The 18,550-nt window shown below is 45.4% G+C and overlaps 1 protein-coding gene across 10 annotated transcripts in view; it reads right to left on the bottom strand.

Moving 5' to 3' along the window:
- Positions 1-18,550, bottom strand: part of PITPNM2 (phosphatidylinositol transfer protein membrane associated 2) — a 138,257-nt gene that overhangs the window by 22,294 nt on the left and 97,413 nt on the right. For 9 of the 10 annotated variants that reach the window (XM_068412831.1, XM_068412830.1, XM_068412828.1 and 6 more), the window contains 9 exons: positions 17,083-17,178; positions 13,481-13,585; positions 12,528-12,598; positions 8,986-9,230; positions 8,312-8,501; positions 7,136-7,255; positions 6,561-6,772; positions 1,609-1,784; positions 1,046-1,216 (listed from right to left, as the gene is read on the bottom strand). In XM_068412831.1, the coding sequence (XP_068268932.1) occupies positions 1,046-1,216; positions 1,609-1,784; positions 6,561-6,772; positions 7,136-7,255; positions 8,312-8,501; positions 8,986-9,230; positions 12,528-12,598; positions 13,481-13,585; positions 17,083-17,178 (1,386 nt within the window). The remainder of the gene's footprint in view (positions 1-1,045; positions 1,217-1,608; positions 1,785-6,560; positions 6,773-7,135; positions 7,256-8,311; positions 8,502-8,985; positions 9,231-12,527; positions 12,599-13,480; positions 13,586-17,082; positions 17,179-18,550) is intronic. The other variant, XM_068412835.1, reaches the window with a different exon arrangement.

The raw sequence follows: 18,550 nt of genomic DNA, 5'->3' as shown, positions 1-18,550 counted from the left end.
AAAAAAAAAACAACCAAATCCCAGTCTTTCTAGCTGGTGGTTTTGATATTCTGCTCTGGTTTGCCAGCGTGATTTCTTGCGTGCTGTAAGTCTAGTTTTATAGTAGCAACTCTTAGTTGCAATGTTGGCTTTAAGTAGCCATTGACTAACCACCTCTAACATGGGAAAATTTACGGTGCAATTGTTCTTTCTGCCCCAAAGCCCTGACCCTGCAGGGAACCAAAGCTTTAGGTGAAGGAGAAAGGTCAAATTTAGCTCTGCACTGTGGTGAGCTTCCACAACAGCTCCTTGCAATGAGAGCCTGCACTGAAATGGCAACAGACCATGACAGTCTAGGCACAGAAGTGAGGTGAAGATGGTAGGAAATAGAATTTATTTTATTAGATCAACTGCAAGAGCACTGATGTAATGGGAGCTGAGGCAGGGCATGGTCAGGACACAGTTGTTTCAAATGCAGTCTGGTAAGACAAAAGGGCATGCACACAGCCATTTCAGCCTCTGTTACTGCTGCAGTTGGGGCAGAGCAAGTGAAGAGGCCACCCATGGCAGAGGAATCCTAGGTGTCCTAGGAAGGCAAAGTGTCTCATTGGCAAGGGCAAGGCACTGTCAGCAGCCCACCCATCTGCAGTAGCCTGTCCCATGGAAAAGCACAGGTTGCAACCAAGTAAATCATCTCATTATCTCACTGTTGACTCTGCTCCTTCCAGTCTTCACTGGTCCTCCAAACATCCAAGTCCTAAACTCAGCCAAGTTAATCATGTTTCATTCAGTCCCAACTGCAAGCATCAGCTTGGGTGTAAGACAGGGACCTTCACAGAGAGGTCACCACATCATGACTCTCAGCAGCTGATGGCCTTCGTGTGACAAGTGAAGGGCATAAGGGTCACAAGGCACTGATTTTGTTGGAAGAAAACTACTTTTCTGATACTAAAGCTAACATTATAGGGCCAATTCTCTCTCTTGTCATTCCCAATTGCTTTGATAATTTCATTTAAAGTGTGGATATAACCCTTCAGACAGCTAATAGGGATCCAAAGTGACTTACCCAGAACAGCAGAATTGCCATCACCCAGTGGGAACCTCTGGTAACGGGGAATATTAAAGGGAGGCAAAAGGTAGAACTTCCTCTCCAGAAGAGGTTCGAGGCGTGAAGCAGATGGGTCTGCAGGGTGGAACAGGTTATAGACCTGCTGACAAGCTGGTCTGAGCTGAAAGACTAAAAAGATGAAGAAAAAAAACCCCTCAAGTATCAAAAGGTTATTTGTTAGAATACTGTGTTTGTCTGTAAAAAGGACAACTTGGATTAAAAAAAAGTGCTAAGGATTTATCATCTCCCTCAGCTTCCAGTTTAGTCAATTGAAACAATTTATTACAGTATTTATAGATTCAAGAATTGCCCAGTATTTTTAGTGTTTGGAAGTACACAGCAAACAAATTGTATAATCAGTATTGGCTAGAGCACACAGTGATCTGCTTCCTTATGGTGCAATAAATATTATAAATAAATGTTTGGTTTTTACCAGTTTGTCTCATCTGATTACTGGTTTTGTAGCAGGAGGTGTTTACACCACCCCCTAAGTGAGCTCAGCAGTTTACATCAGGACTTACTGTCAAGAGCTGGAATGACAGTTTTGCGCAGAGCAAGAACCAGACCCAAGGGAGAACCAAAGAGGAAGAAGTCAGTGACCTCAAATTCAAACTTTCCAATATTTCCTCCATCCAACATAGTAGAGCTGCTAGATCGCCTGGATCCTGGGTCATTTCTCAGCACACTAGAATGTAAACTGGGACAAGAACAGAAAACAAAGTCAAAATTTTATTCATGCTGTTTTTTTCATAATTGGAGGCCAGATAAGTGATGGACAGTGAATATAATTTCTCTCTCTTTATTGAAGGACCTGTGCCAATCAACCCACCATGCCTCAGTACTGTAGTTTTAGTAGCAAGTAAAGCATCCCCCCAAACAATGACCCCATTACATTGGTATAATTTAGACTGGACAAATCCAAGCTTCAGGTGGGTTCATTTACACACTCCTATCTCCTCAAAACGGTTTTTCTTTGAGGAGTCAAAGTCTTGGCTGATGCTCGTAGGATAGTCATTTGCAAGACAAAATAATCAGCAAGCCAAAACTACTAGAGTAGCAGGGAAAAAAGCAGGCTTACAGCGATTCACTCCATTACACACGACTGCTACGCTTTCTGGTTGTTAACATTTGAGTTCCTTCCATCACCTTATTCTCAAACGTTACGGAAAGCTGCGCTTACCCATTTCTTCCTCGTGGAAGTAGTTGGACAAATGTTATAGGATTGAAAAGGAAAAAGAGAAAGAAAATGGGAGAGGAGAGAGAAAAAGAGAGATCAAAATCTGCAAGAGGGTTTCTAATATCCTTGTGCACCAAGTTTGCACCACAGCTTCCATGCACATGTATGGCATTCACTGGGAATAGGAATTTGGGGTGATTAACTCAGTGGCCATATGGTAAATTGTATTTATTGTGCACCCAGGACTATCCCACTTCTCTTTTGCCCAGGAGGCCACATCTGTCAACTTATTACCAAGCTACTTCTCAACCCCAGCCCAACAACTCCAGGTTACTGTACTTAAAAAGAATAATGATATAAAACACGTGTAGCTATCAGGTGTCAAATCTCTCTGTAGAATTGAACCCCTGAGCAGTGCAGGCTGGGCAATACACAGGTTTAACACTGAGATTTAAAGTCACATATCCCTTGGACACTGAGGAAGAAGCAGCAGGAACTCTTAGATGAAAATCCCAGGAATCCGGCCCCACATTAGCTGGGATTAGACAGTGAAATGACAGAGGTGTAACACTTGTAACCTGGGTCACAAAAGGGTTTCTGAGATTCTTCTGTTACCACTCAAAAGCAATAAGCTGCAATTTCTTTTGCTCTCCAGGTTCTACAGATTCAGATGGCAGCCTTGCCAGGTTACTGTCATAATTAGAAGAGAAGAGCTGAAGACAGAGTACCAGCAGTGACTTAATGGGGTGTTTGCAAATACTTTAAAAAGCATCTGAACAGGTTCTAAAAAAATAGGCAGGATAAATGGATACGACAGTTGGGTTGGATAAAAGGTTTACTGGCCTGGAGGTAGGGATGACGCAAATGCAACAGTCTCTTGCCAGCTCTGCGGCCCCAAGTCAAAAGCCCAGGTGGTCACCAGCACTTGCCGTGTCTCCGTACGCAATAGCACTTGCTCCTCAAGGCCACTTCTGAACACAGCGTGCTGGCTGCCCGGCTGGGCAGTGACGTCCCAGCACTGCTGCACTGATGGAAACAGGGCTGCTCACTCCCCACCATCTGCAGCACCGGAGCAGTTGCTCACACACACTCCTCCTCTGGCATAGCCATACAAGCAGCTGCAAATACTCACACATTTCAGAAGAAAACGGATTTCACTTGGACTTTGTTTTCCTGCTTTGGCAAATAATGCATCACCCCAGAGAACAGCACCTCGGCTGACTGCCACTCCCAAAGGATGCTAAAACACCTTCTTCTCGTGCCACGCTGTCATGTATTCTCTAAAGGTGCACACACCCACAGAGTACTATTCTCCCCGTTACCAACCGCAGGGAAATAACAAGCTTACTTATGCCAGACATACGTATCACGGGAAGTCAAAACACTGATGTCAAGAGAGAGAAGAACAGGAGGTTACAGCAGTGACAGCTAAAACGAGCACGTTCCCATTTGTGTGATGTGAATGAGCTTCCCTGAGATCACAATGCCAAAACGCTCAACACTGAAACACGTTTGAAAACAAGCCACCTTCAGTGAAGCTGCAATTATTTTAGCTGACAAGACTGCAACACACCAAGTTTGCTGCGTGTGAGGAATACAAAGTTATGGAGAGCGTGTTTGGTTTTGCTGAAGACAGGGCGACAGCAACGGGACTCAAACAAAGGCACAAAAAGCAAGACTACCCCGATGGCAGATGTGTTACAGCAGGACGGGTGCAAGGGGTTTTTTGGTGTATTCCACTCATCTTCCCACCGCATCTCTTCGTGGGGAATGGAAGAGAATGGAAGCACTCATCCCACTAAGCAATTTGGACAGCTTCTCTCCTTTTACTGGGAGCTTGGTAGTCTTTTTGGCAAAGAAATGAGAGCCAAGGGGAACGCTGAATCTGTCATGCTCTGAGCAACCTACAGTGCCCCGCTCTCCCTTTAAAAAGCAGCAGATGCACTGTGTGCATTAATTAAACAAGAGCTTATGGATTTCAGCAGCAAATCAACTCATTTACAATAATACAAGTACAGCACAGCCAGAAATAATGTAGTTGTGCAGAAGGACCGAATTTAAAAATAAATGTGTGATTGTAATCTCCAGATGCTGCTCTGGCTTGCTGGGCATTATCCCAGGGAAGCGGGTAGGTCTGATACATGAATAAAAATGAGTGTCTTTGGCACAAGCTGAAATCTGCAATCGGCACGGACAGAAAGGCCTCCGCATGCCAAGCTGCCCCTGTGCTGAGCCCATCAGGAAAACTTGGCTCTGTTCCGCCCATCTCCTGCACGAAGCCGCGTCACATCAGAGCTTGGTTTTCATATGGGAAAAATCATTACTCAGTGCCAGAAAGGCCGAAGGGGCATTCTGCTGATGGCCGTGCTGCTCGGTCATGACAGCTGTAAGCACAAGGTCCAGGGACGGGTCCGGGTGTGACGTCCTGCCATCATGCAGGAGGGGAAGAGGTGAATCGCTGCGCCAGGGAGCGGAGGGGGAGAGGTGCGGAGAGAGCTCGTACAGCAGCTTCCACCTGCCCCTTTCCCTGAGGGAATCTTGCTCTTGAGCTGTGGGAAGAGACTCATTTTTGACCCAAGGTCTAAAGGTAGATTTTAAAAGATATAAAACTCTAAAAGAAGTAAAGATGCGCCAATCCATCAGCGCGCTGAACACCGACAGCCATTGCCAGGGTCCCCCAAGTGCTTCTTGTTGGGAGTGGGCACAATCCTTCGGAGATGGAGCAGGAAGGACCAGGACAAAGCTATTTGAAGTGACAAACTGTGCAATTCATAATTCACGTCAGGCCCAGTGCTTATTCTAAACTAGATGTAAAACTGCAGCAAGATGCCAGCCCACTTTCCTTAGCTGAGTCCGTGCCCCTGAGGTCAAGAACAAGGAGGAGAAAGAGCACATCTTTGCACAATCATATTTTCTCCTGTAATACAGGAGGCTGTTTTGATAAGGTAAGAACAAGAGACTGATTGCCTTTTATTAACCTGCTAGAAATAGCCAAGCAGCTTATTGTGGTTTTTGCAAATGCAGCTGTCTTTCTGAATCTAGTACCTCTGTGCACCAACAACATTCACTTTGATACTTTCTCTCCCATATGAATCTCTTACAAAAGGGCCCCTGACACAGCAGGACAACACAAGTCCCTGTGCTGGAGCAATGACTGCAAATGGTGAAGGAGGGAGAGAAGTGCAGGCCAAGCCTTCAGCTCGGCACAGGGCAAAAGGAACAGCCTTGGACACAGCTGCAATGCAGATAATGGTGTTTGCTGGTGGGGGGACATTGCTCCCCAGTACGTGGGACATGGGGGAAGAGGGATTAAGAGGATGTTGCAGTTCCTCCGGGCCTGCAGGAAGAAAAGGTCTGGGCTGTCCAGTTCCACAGGCTGAAGAAGACGGTTCAGTCAGAGAAAGTCTTCAGGCTTACAGAAGTAATCCCTGAACAATTAGCGGCAACGGAAAGACTGCTATGAAAATTCCAGCGGGTACGTTAATGGATACGTTTCTGAAAGTCCATTTGCAGAAGCTTAGGAATGCGATACTGGGGGCTTCAATAGTAACAAATCTGAAACACGACCTTGGTGCAACGGAGTAGCCCTGGCAGGGGACAGAGTACAATCCCCTGTCCCTGCTCCACACAGGGAACTTGGGTGGCTTTGCCAAATAGTCACACAGACAGAACAATCCTCACGTGCAGCTGAAGGTTGCTCCATGAACCAGCCAACCAGCCAGGGTTCAGGATGTCTCATCCAGAGCATCCTGCCATCATGACAGCAGAAACCTGCCCCTGCGACAGGAAAGGGCACCGCAATTCAACCTCACACTCGAACTAGGCCAAAATTAAAGGACAGTCGGCTCATCCCTACCTTTCCCAAGAACAGGCCAGCCAACTCAAAATCAGCTTTCAGAGATGCTTTGAAATTAATACAACACTGGATTCCCAGTTCTGCTTCACCACCTTCCCTCGCACTATTTCTACATTTGCTTTATGAGCTCCATCCTACAATTGCAGCACAGCAAAAAAGCAGTTACCTGACTGCCTCGGCCGTCAAGCGACAGGCTGAAGGGCTTCTGGCCATTGTAACACAGACGCAATAGAGCAGCTGGATGCTCTCACCACCACTGAGTAAGAGTGCTGTTAATTTTTTTTGCATACACACCACAGTGAAATCTATACCCCTCTAATCTAAATTAAACACTTTCCTCCACCTTGCTTATCACAGGATGACAAAGCAACATTCGAGTTCCACAGATGCACCAATCTCAGCTCCAGAACAGGGCGGGTTCTGCTCCTTCAGAATCTTACCTTGAAAGAAAGGCTTGATGCTGCTTTATCGTGTCCAGTTCATAGGTTGATGAATCACTTCTTTTTCGTGGCAGCTGCTTCTTTGGATCTTCTCCATTGCTACGGGGAATATCAATGTTGCTCCTGCTGAGGTGTCTGCTGGCTTCCAGATTAGAGCCACTGGAACAATAGGTGTTGTTCACTGTTATTCCAGGAGACAGGAGGTCGGTATCCTGAGATTTGAAATACACATATTTAGCACTCTGACAGCTGAATTAGGAATACACCCACATTATAACCTTCTCCTTCTATCCTTCTTTCCCCATTTACCCCAAGATCCAGTTGAGGGCAATACAGTATCTCAGACCAAACCACTTCCTAAGGGTGTGGGTGATGCTTCACACCAGATGGTGAAGCATCCCTGTTCAGAGCAAACGCACCCAAACTGAGACACATATGCACCTTAAGACACACGTTTGCCATCGATAAGGAAGAGTCCTTGTTGTTTCATGAGAAGATCCTTACTGAGAACAGGGGCCATGGAGGTGTGGTGGCCAGCAGACCTATTCCCAGTAGACCCTGGAAGCCAGCATTACCTGGACACTCACAACACTTCCTCGCCGACTGCTGTTCTGGCTCTCGGACACAGTCTGATTGCTGTAGCATAAGGCATCAAATCCCAGGATCCCTCCAACACAGTCCCCTACCAAGCAGACCTGAAAAAGGCAACAGAAGCAGGGGAGGAGGTAAAAAAAGCCCCTTGACTTCAGTTCAGAGATGACAGTTAAATGGAGTGCTGGATTATACCTAGGAAAGCTGCAGTAACAGGATGCCCAGTGCCTTCATGTGTAAAACTATTCTGTCAACGAAGATCCACTCATACCCTGCAGACTCTCATTAGCTAACATAGCTGATGTGTTCTGCCTGTCCCCACCAGCCGACCGGAGTGAAGTGAAACCAACACAGCACACTGATCATGGCACTAACTCCAGCCTCAGAAAACCAAGCCTGATTCCCTCCTTGCCAGCTGCCTGTGCTACTTCAGGCAAGCTGCCCTGTGCCTTCTGCTCCCTGTGTCTACCCTGAGGAGGTAACGCTGTCCTGCCTCCAAGGGTATTTTGCAGATAGGCACAAGAAAGCACTGAGACGCCTGGGTAGGAGAGGGCTGTCTGGTCCCTGGGCACAGTGCTGGCTGGGAACAAGCTCATGGTGGATAAATCACACTACAGCAGTGCAGTGTGACAGCTAGTCCAACAGCTCGAACCTCGCAGGGCTAGGGAGTCGCTTTGCTCACAGAGGTGTGAGGCTCAGCCATGGTCTTTTATGGGGTGCAGCAGCTGTTCCACCTCAAAAAAGAAACCCACTTCTGCGACAACTCCAGCACGAGCTGCTGAAGGTCCTTTAAAGACGGGAATGCTCAAACAGCCTTGGTTTGCAATGGGAGTAGAGATCATGTTTAGTAACAAAGGTAGCATTGCTGATTTGGAAAGGTGTGTCACGCTGAAAATTGATTAATTTCACAGCTTTGTAGCTTCATTGCTGAAACACAAGCTCAGACTTTGCTTTGAATCCCAAAGGTTCAAGGCAGAGCATAAGCAATAATCTCTCTCTCTCTCAGAAAGAAAGAAATGGAAGCACAACACTTTCTTATTGCAGCTGAACACTGTCGTGTTTCCATCCCTCCTGAGAGATTAATGGAAGAGAGAGCTTGAGAAGGAAATTGCTTCACTTGCTTTTCCTTTCATTGTGGCTATAAACAGCCGCTGGCTCACCTGGCCGCTGAATGACGTGCCCTCCTGGGATCTGATGAACTCGCTGTAGGCCTGGTTGGCTCTGACGATCACTGTGGCTACCGCTTCGTGGTACTGCGGGGTTGATGTTGCTAGCAGAGGGAGTGCAGCAAGGGGGATGTGATCCTGGCTGTTGGACAGGCAGCCTTCGTCATAACTGTATGGGCTGAGGCTGGAGAGGGCAAGAGACATTGCAAATATTCAGCCTAACATGCAGAGCGGGGAAAATCATTTGCAGACAGCACAGTCAGTATTGCAGTTCATTAAAAAAAAAAGCCTCAAGATAGAAAGGGCATTTATTCCACCGTGAATGGGTGAGAGCTTAATAAATCTTTGCCTCCCGTCAAACGTAAATCTTCAAGGACAACATACTTACATTGATAGAACAACCCTCAGACAAGGAATTAAAGCCTTAGTATTTATTGGATTAATTAGAATAAATCAATCTCAGAACTCTTGCTGCATGATTACTGTATTCACTGCAGCTAAGTATGAAATCGAGATTGAATGCCTCGCTAGTATATTAGTGAGTGCATTCTCAAAGTGTGGTCAGAGCTTTCAATACTACATGCAGAACAATTCAGGGATGCAAGAAACAAAAAAACAAGAATGAAATTTTATATGTTTCTCTCCGTGACAAAGTAGCATCAACTTACCTGGACACCAGCGAAAACGCTTCAGAGCAGATGGCTGGGCAAGGGACCAGCCTGATGGCAATGTGACCAAGAGCAGCTGGGTAATGTACCCTCATCACTGTGTCAAACACTGTCGTGATGGTGTTGACATCCCCTTGCTTAGAGCTCTGGTCACCACTTCCTGAGTCCAGGATGTTCCCTCCATGGAGTACCAAGAGGAGGACATGGATTTTACTTGGCTGCATTAATGGCTGCACTGATTCATCCTAGGTGGGAACCAAAGACAGCACAGCAGAAAAGCTTATTTTGCAAAAAGATTACATTTGGCCCAAGTGCATTTTATGCAAATTTTATCACTTTTTTTCTCCCTCAAGCTCACACATGGTGTGTACAATATATGCACTAACCACATCAAGCCCAGGCAGGGACAAGGTAAACAACAATCTGTGAAGCAAAGCATTTCCAGCAGAAACAGTATCAGCCATGCTACAAGGCCCTGGCAAGCCCCCAACTAGAGGGTTAAGTTCAGTTTGGGCCATTGACACACAAAGATAACTGCAGTGTGAGCAGGACCACAGAAGGACAAGAAGCATGGAGACTTTCTGAACGGACTGAAAGAGTTCAGCTTGATTTGCTTAGCAAAGCTGCAAGAGAATGAAATGCCTGCTCTTAAACATGGTGGAGATGGGTAAAGAATGCTGGGGAAGGAAGGGAGGCACTTAAGTCAAAGGACTGTGCAGGCACAAGCACAAAACAGTCTAAAACTGATCCTGAGTAAGTGTAGACTGAAAATCAGGTTTCTAAGCACAGGAGGGATAAGGTCCTACAATAATATCTGCAGTTTGTGGGTAAGAAACTAAACTGCCTTCAAGAGGCAATGTGCTTAATCTTTGGAAATGGTCATTAGATAGACCTGGATACAACAGCTGAGAACCTCACTCCTCCTTCCAGGTCTCATATCCTACACACGTGCACACACAAACACAGCCTCAGTGTAACCGACTGGCCTAAGCAGTACGAATGCTGAAAGTAAAAGAAAACTGCATAAAATTGTAACCAAGTAAACCATGGCAGCAGTAAAGACATTACTTGTGTGCGTTAGGGCGGAAAATACAGAAATAAAAGATGGATGTTGCTTTCTGTTGGGGTGCTGAGCTCAGCTGCAGCAGCTGACAGTAAAACACATTCAGCAAAATTAACAAACAAGATCACATAGGTCAGCAAGTGGCAAGTTACTGGGGAAAGAAGTTGTAGGAAGAGATCAGTCATTGCATCTGCTTGCCTATGACCGAAGTTATAAATAAGACTTCAGATTTGCTTATACTGTTGCAAAAGAGGAACTGAAGAGAAAAAACTTCACGACCCAAGGACTGGCCAGCATCTGGCTGGGGACTGCTGCATGAACACAGTAAAGGTTCTTATTTTGGCTGTCCAGGTCGTTTGCTTACTACGTTGAATCAACTCCTTGCCTAAAAAAGACAGGCTGCAGTTTGGGGAAAGGAGGGAGCTGATTCTGAACTCCAGAGTGGGTTACCATTAAGTGCCCTGGCAGAACAGCTGTAAGCCCAACCCTGATGCCCCCAGAGCAGGTACAAGAGCATCCATTTGTACTGGTCACATATAACACAATGGAGCAGTAACTATTTTTAATACCTATTTGCTACCAGGGCTTTCAGTGTTTACGGCTCCCATACGGACTCAAATCCCCCACCCCAACACCTCTGAGATATGTGAAAGCACGTACTGATCTTTCCTCCTGCGCCTTATCCCTTGTGCTAGCAGAGACAACATTTAAGAACACCCTGGGCAACTGCCTGTTGAGGCAGAGAAATCGCCATCGGGAGGGGGTGTAAAAAGGGTGGAGGGCGGCAGTATTTTCCATTTGGCAAATTCTTCTCGTTTTAGCATCTTTAGTCACCTGTTGTCCTTTGAGCAGTGACTGAGCCCCTGACAGACCCGCTGGTGGGAGGGAAGCATGCCCAGGCACACATTAGCAACCTAACAACTAGCTTACATTTTTACCAGATCACGTTAAAGCATGTCTTAATACACAGCCCACCAGAAGTATTAAAATTCACATCCAAGTCTGTAATAAAGATTTTCCAGACCTCCTGCATAAGAATGGCCTTTAATTATTTAGTACCATTACACTGTATTAATGCCTGCTCTTTAAACCTTCTCCGATTCCACTTTACAGTGCCTGCAAGGTGAACTTTTGCCTGGCTGGAGGCATGGGAGAAGCTCTCTCAGCATCTCAGCACTACTTTTGCTTTCAGATAAATGTTTTAAGCGCTCATTTGGAGAACAACATGAGTCACCAAGCTCAGGTCATCCAGAGGTTTATCAGCAGTCATTTGGAGGCGCCTTCCTCCTTCAGTTCATTAAGCTCTGCTCTTGAAGGAAGTGGGGAACATGCAAGCAACTGCTGATTAGTTTAGGGGTAGAGGTGGCTATTTAGATCTTCCTTGTAAGATATGGAGTCTCTTAAGATGCCTGATTCCTGAACTACCTTTTGGTGATGGAGGCTCTTAACCTGAAAATCACTGCAGCAGTGGCTGGGAATTTCTTGCTATTTTAGTAGACTGTGAACAACTACAAATAACTGTCTTTTTCATCTCACTTTGAAGCCTGTTCTTTTTCTAAAATGAAGGCAGAAACAGGAGGGGGTTGAGTTTGTACAGCCCTCTGAAGAAGACAAGTTCTTCACACCATCTTGAGCTCTAAAAGACATCTTAGGGCTGTGACTTGCTTATCTTCAGGCGGCTACAGCCACTCCTGTCCCCAGCCGCTCACTCTCCCCACGGCCCTTGAGCTCTCAGTCTATTATGAAAAAGCCAAACCACCATGAACTTACAGCCTGGCACACAGAGTAATACCAAAACCACGCTCGCGGTCTTTGACAGACCACGATATAACTTAGGCAGCCTGCAAGCAGCTACATCATTCTCTGCAGCACAGACAGGCAGATGTTTTAAGGGCAGGAGGAGTACAGCCACTCCAAGATCCAGTTTCACTAGGGCACTGAATTGCAAAAGCCTGTATATGCAAGTCTAGAAAGCTGGGGAGGTGTTGTTATTTATTTATTATTTTATCCAGAGCGCTGATACAGGTTATGCTATAACTGGTTTCCAAACAAGACATTCAGCAGCTCCAAAGAGTGGGCTACAGCCAAGCTACGTCACTTGGACTATGGCAGCCTGCACTTTGGTGCTGCGGTAACACGGCTCTCCTGCTCCCACGTCCATGCCAGCTCCTTCGGCATTAGCAGGATAGCTCTACCCAGCAGTGCTGCAGGCAGCAGTTACCCCACAGGATTATATTTTTTTTCCAGCTGGATACCTGACGCTGCTTGCAAACTACAGAGCATTTTCTGTATGATGTTCAGAAGACAGGTGAAATAATCCCTTAAACCCGGCCATGAAGTACACAGCACGCCGGTGTGGCTCCCCACGACACCCACAGACAACACACCGCTCACAGCAAAGGGAGCCAATTACCCCATTTACCCCACACAGACGTATTCCAGATCAAAGGATCTCGTTACAAGAAACCCAAGCACTTACTTCAGTGATGCTGAGCGTCTCCACACTGGAGCCAACGTGGTACTCTGCTGATGTCTCGTGATACAGATCACCTGGAAGCACAGATTTAAAACATCAGCACCGCAAGATGCTATTTGGCAAAGACATTCTTCCATAAAGACACTGTTTGTGCCAATGCTGCTCAGCCTCTTCTGCCTCTTATCTCCTTAATTATTTCATCAAATTGCCCTCTCCCTCCCTCCCGTCTCCTTCCACCCCAGAAGCCTGGGCAATACTGGGTCACTCATTTTCCAGCAATTTCTCACAACTTCAGTAAGTGCTGAGGACATTTGCGAGCTCTTCTCATTACAATGACCCGGTGCCGTCGCTATATTAAGCATCTCAACAGTGGGAAATCCCTGCACAACTGTCAGAAATGATTGGTTTGTGGGAAAATAAAAGGAATTGCTTGAACTATGCTGGGGTAGCAGAGATCTGATGTGTTCATGTGTCTGTGCCTACGCAGACAGACTTTGTACCCAAAAGCCTAAGTGTCATCGTCCACCGTGCTGCTACACGCATCGATCCGGCTGAGGAACCAGCTTCCTTTCAAAATTTCATAATGATGAGCAGAAAATAAAACCCAGGAAGATACAGACAAGAACAAAGGATGGAGCAAGAGGAAAGAAGAGTCAGGAGAAGTTCACATAATTCAAGTTGGAGCTGGAATATGTCATCATTATACGAGAGAATCCTGGCTGTCGCACTAAGGAGCCTCACCAGCACGGAAAATAAAAGAGATTCAAGAGCTATCCCTACCCCCACTAGACAATTATTTTTTGGCAGCACTGGGCAGTCATTTTTATGCTCTGTCTCAGCTTCTCCTTTTGTGAGATGAGGATAACAAGTTTTACCTTTTTCAGAATGTGGCTGTAACAATTACCTGGCAATACTGTAAAATATCACATGCAGTTTTTACTTAAAAAAAAAATTACCCTGGACATCATCACATTCAGGGGTTTCAATCTTATCCATGAGATCATTGGAACTCCACTTGGTTATTTCTTTCGGGAACATTTCCTCATTGTCAGATAAGTCCTCTTTAAAAAACACATTTTTTGAGAGTCACATACACACAAATATGTACACAGACAAGAGCACAGAACAGAATTTTAAATAAAAGTAAGGCCCCGTAACGCTATGTAAGCTTATAAACATTTGGATGGCTTAAGTAATAATAAAACATGATACTTTACCAGCTTTTGTTATACAGAAACCAAAGCGCTTTTTGAAAAGTAAACAAAATGTTTTAGTTGCAACTTTTTAACAAACAGAACTCCTAAGGAGTTGAAAAACTAACATGAATTTTAATGCTACCGTTTCAGGTACCAAGTCTGACCTTTTTCTTGACATACTTTCTGATGATGCTAAAGCAGCCAGTATGCTCCAGTATAGGAGAGAGGACAAAGTAGCATTTACTACTGGGATCCTCGCAGATCTGTCTGAAGCTGCAGGTGGTCTTTTGGGGAAGCAGTGACAAGGATCCCCATTGTTAATAGGACCGAATATCTAAAAAGGCATGAGTAATAAAGGAAACGTGAACTCCCCAGGCTATCTTTAGCCTGGTTTCCTTAGGAGATGAGACTTGTTTGATCACACTGAGTGCATGTGTCTGCCACTTCCCTCCTACCTCAGGATCTTCTGAATCCCCTGGCTCATTTCAACTACAGCTGATAAAGAATAAGGGTCCCAAAAATACTATGTTCCTAGAGACATAATTAAAAGGATGACACATATAAAGGAGAGACCCTATAGAACAGCCCACAGGAGTATCCAGACCATGAGGAAGATGAACAGCCTTGCTCTGTAGCAGACATCAGAGGAGCTATGCCAGGTCAGGGGAGAAAGGAGGCTGTCAGGCAGGTGACCCTGGAGCTCCTGCTTGAACCCACAGGAAACCAAACAGCAGCAGCTCAAGTCTTATGAAGATGCCTTTGGTAGGGGTTGCTGGTTTGTTTTTTTTTTCTTCCTTTCTCTTTTCTTTTTTTACCTTGAGGATGTATCTTTTATTGTTACAGAGGTTAAGTGCTTTCTAATTTATTTATTGTTCTGTGCTTAATATTTCTTTCCTGAAAATTTTGGCCTTGTAAATTTAATAAAGAGTTATAAACATAATAATAATAGCTGTAATTACAGATGTCTTGAAGATCTAAAAGCTGTAATCTTCAGAGTCCAGACTAGGATTCCCCTTTTCTTGTTGCTGTTTAGTTACTAAGAAAATAATTAGCTGGAAGAATCCTAGGATGGGCAACAAAAAGATTATGAAATATATTCATCTTTTCAGCAAATCTGAGCAATAGCTTAAAAAAAAAATGAAGGGGACTGAGTGCAGAGCCAAGCAAAGACCAATTATTTTTAGGAGTTTCTATTTACACTTTGACCATAAAAAGAGAGTGACCTGGAAACTTTGCATCAGCATGCCATTTCCTTTTTCAGCTATGGAAAAAATCTGAGTAAATCCCCATTTCCCTGCCCAGGGGAGTGCGGAGCTACCTGTTTAGAGCAAGTGGAAAGCACAAGCACGCAACACACTTGCTTGCAGAGAATTAAGAGGAAGACTGCACTCAAAGCTCCTCCAGCAACTTAATCTAAATATTAAACTTATTTCCTTGAGAGGCTTAATTACAGCCCTTATTGCTGCTCAAGTGATCACTGAATGGGATATTACTCCCGTTATTAGCATATATTACAGGATAGATATTAGATATTACTGTATTTGTCACTATCTTTACCAGGGTGTGCCAGTGAATGAGGGTGAGTGGGAAGCCTGTGACAAGAAATCCTCTTGGGCTCTGGTTACACCCACCGCACTGCGAGGAAATGTGTGTGTATCTATGGGAAGCACTTCTGAGGAACTCTGCTCAGTGTTGACTCACATCCTGAGCTGTGCCAGTTCCCATGGTACCAACCCCGCGAGCCTCCCCGGCAGGATGAGCTGCTTCGTCCCTGCTCATGGACCCGGAGCTGGGACACGTCACCTGCGGGCCAAGGGGCAACAAGAGGTTCCTCCCGAAGAGAGGGCTGTGTTGAACAGCACACACATTGACACTTCAGCTCGTCAGCCAAAATCCCACCAGACTAGGCAGACTTTTCAACCCCAACTGTGTGGATTGCAGAGGACAATCTGTACGTGAATGGAGACACGCTGTGTGCTAGCAGAAGAGGAGCTGCTTCTTCCGTTAGCAAGCTCTGAATTGCAACAGAGGTGCTGACACCAACTGTGGCACAAGGCTCATTTTTGTTAATTCTCCTTTCCAGGCCTGCTAGGAGCACATCAGGGATTCCCTGGGGGCCTGGATCCCAGGCAGAGCCGTCTCTATCTCAATTTTATTACTGAGTAATTAAAAAGGCAAAAAAGAGGGTGGATAGCAATGATGCTGTTTCAATGACTCACTCATCTTTTCTTATATGTATATTGCTACAATAAATCCCTTACATAGGTTTTGTAGATGCTACATAAGTTCATAAATAGAAACACTTAAACTAAGTTGGTCCTTCTCCTTCCAGGCAAGAGACACATTCATCCCCTGACTCGCACGCATCCTGGCCATTTAAGCTGCTATTGTGCAAGTCACTACTCTAAAATAGCACGCCACTTTCTACCCCAGAACTGGAGATGCATGCCTAAATACTTGATGCGAGAACTCTTCTGGAACATGATACTATCAATTTTTTGAGACTGTACTTTAGCTGAACATCAGTGAAATCTAGCTGAACATCAGTGAAATTCTGCTTTACAGAACCGAGGCATCATCTTCTAACAACTGCATTTCACAGAAAGGTCACCGACTTCATCAGCATACGTTGGGCATCTAACTCAGAATAGCATTACAAGCCAAGAGAAGAGTCCATCTGTTGTCAGCAGAGACAGAGCCCTTCAGGCTTAAATACGCATTAAGTACAGTATACAAAATGAGTGCAGTGGAACAAAGCTGCTTTACACACATGCACCAAGAAAAAAAAATAACACAGGTTTTTCAGAATTAATCAAAATTACTTTGAGAATCCTGGAATCAACACGATTAATTTCGGCACCTGAAATACCTTGTTGCATTTACTATTCTCTTTCTTGGAACGGGAGATAAGGAGTTAATAAAGGCAAACTTGGGGCTCTTCAGGCCCAGACAGGACAATTAATCATACCTCCAACTGATTAAAAAATAAATCAGAAAAATAATCAGTCATACTGAATCAGAATCATTAGGACACACCCACAGTCCTGTTAGTATTGCTGAATTTTACCCACACTCATTTGCACCAAATAAAACACATCTCCAAAGGTTAAAACTGTTCAAGATCCCTTCAAATAAATCACACGGAATCTGAAATGTTGCTGTGTTAAATGTCTGCTGGGTGATGCTGGGGATGCTTGAAGAAGCTGCACTGATGCTGCACGTATCTCGGTTAGAACGGAACAGACTTCAAACAAAGCACAAAAGTCTCGCTTCCTTCCCCGCTCACCCCCCACCCTCATGCCTTCCACCCTCTTACCCCACCATTTCAGCAAACAAAAGATGGTGATTTCGGCTCCACATACCATGTGCATCAAAGAATTCATCATCTGAGCTGTCATCTGAATCCCTGGCAATGCTCTGCATCCTCCACTCGGAGATACTATGGCGTGAGGGACTTGCTGGAAAAAACAGAAAAGCCTTATGCGATACGCTACACCGCCAAGACGCAGAGTTCCCAACATGATCTTTGCTGGAGGAAGAGTCGTGTGTTCTCTATGAAAATTCACTGCTGCAATATTAAAAACACAAAACCCCGCTGATGCTCGTGTGATGTCAGTGTACTGCTTTACAGATCCCGTTTGTTTACTGTTGGTAGAACCTGCCAGCGAGATGCTACATTAAAGCAAGCTGTTTGTATCACTCATGCTATGTTGAATGGCAGCTACTTGTAATTGTTAGTAGGACGTGCAAAATCAGCTGGGTTTTAAAGTTTGCAATTAGGAAGGGAGCAGGCTGATTGGAAGCTTGCTTCGTGCCTCTCATCAGCGCACGAACCATGCCTTTGCTTCGCTAACTTTCGGGAGGGCAGCTAAGCAGAGCAGCCTGCACAGAAATAATCTGTTTTCTGGAAGGAAATTGCTTCCACGTAAATTGGATTAGAGATCTATTTAAACTTTAAACTTGAATGATTTAAACAACATGCTACCCAACTGCTTCACAGGGAGCTGTCAGAGCCGCTGTCCTGACGGAACGAGGAGAAAACCCAATGGTCCTTTTGGCTCCTGGTTGCCCTCCTGTTCTCACACCTACCTGCTCCCTTTCATTTTCCCCTCCAGAGTCCCCTGTGCTAAATATAAACATATTACGCCTTTTTTCTTTTTTTTTTTTCCCCAGATTTAATTTAGCAACGATCCAGCCTGAACTCTTCTTGGCTGAACTTGTTACAGAACAGCCATCTGCTGCGGGGAGCACCGTCCAGAGAACGACGAGAGAGAGGGCTTCTCCCCTCTTTCAGACAGCTCTTGCATGTCACAAAGCGCTTGCAGCAGGCACCTAACCTAACCCAGCAAAAAAACCTGAGGAGACTGACTAATTCTCCTTCAGCACACACACAGACGCTGAAAGGTTGTGGTTACTGTGACAGCTGCACGAGCCGTTTCACGCTGTTGTCACAACAGCGTTAAATCTGTAAGTCAAATTCTTCTAATTTTGCTACCCTGTTGTCACGTGGAAAGAGGACGGAGATCCTGCGCGGGGTCATCTAACTGCAGCTCAGCGTGGGCTCAGCAGCCCCCGGCCAGCCCACCGCCCACCGCTGCGGGAGCAGCGAGCCAGGAGGCTGGCAGAGCAGAGCTAACTCACGCCGGAGTGACGTCAAGGCACTCGCATAATCGTTGCTAAAAATAGAGTATTTAATAACATATGGGATGGCGACAAGGGTCCTGCTATCCCCAGAGGTCTTGCTCGGATGGTATAGAAAAGACTGAGATCTTCTGGAGAAAAGGCGTTGCTTTTTCCAGCTGGAGGCAGCAGTAAGGGGAGACAGCCCTC

This window comes from Nyctibius grandis, chromosome 14 (assembly GCF_013368605.1).
Source record: "Nyctibius grandis isolate bNycGra1 chromosome 14, bNycGra1.pri, whole genome shotgun sequence".
Lineage (NCBI taxonomy): Eukaryota > Metazoa > Chordata > Aves > Nyctibiiformes > Nyctibiidae > Nyctibius > Nyctibius grandis.
The sequence above is the reverse complement of the archived record's forward strand: the minus strand, read 5'-3'. Positions and strand labels throughout refer to the sequence as shown.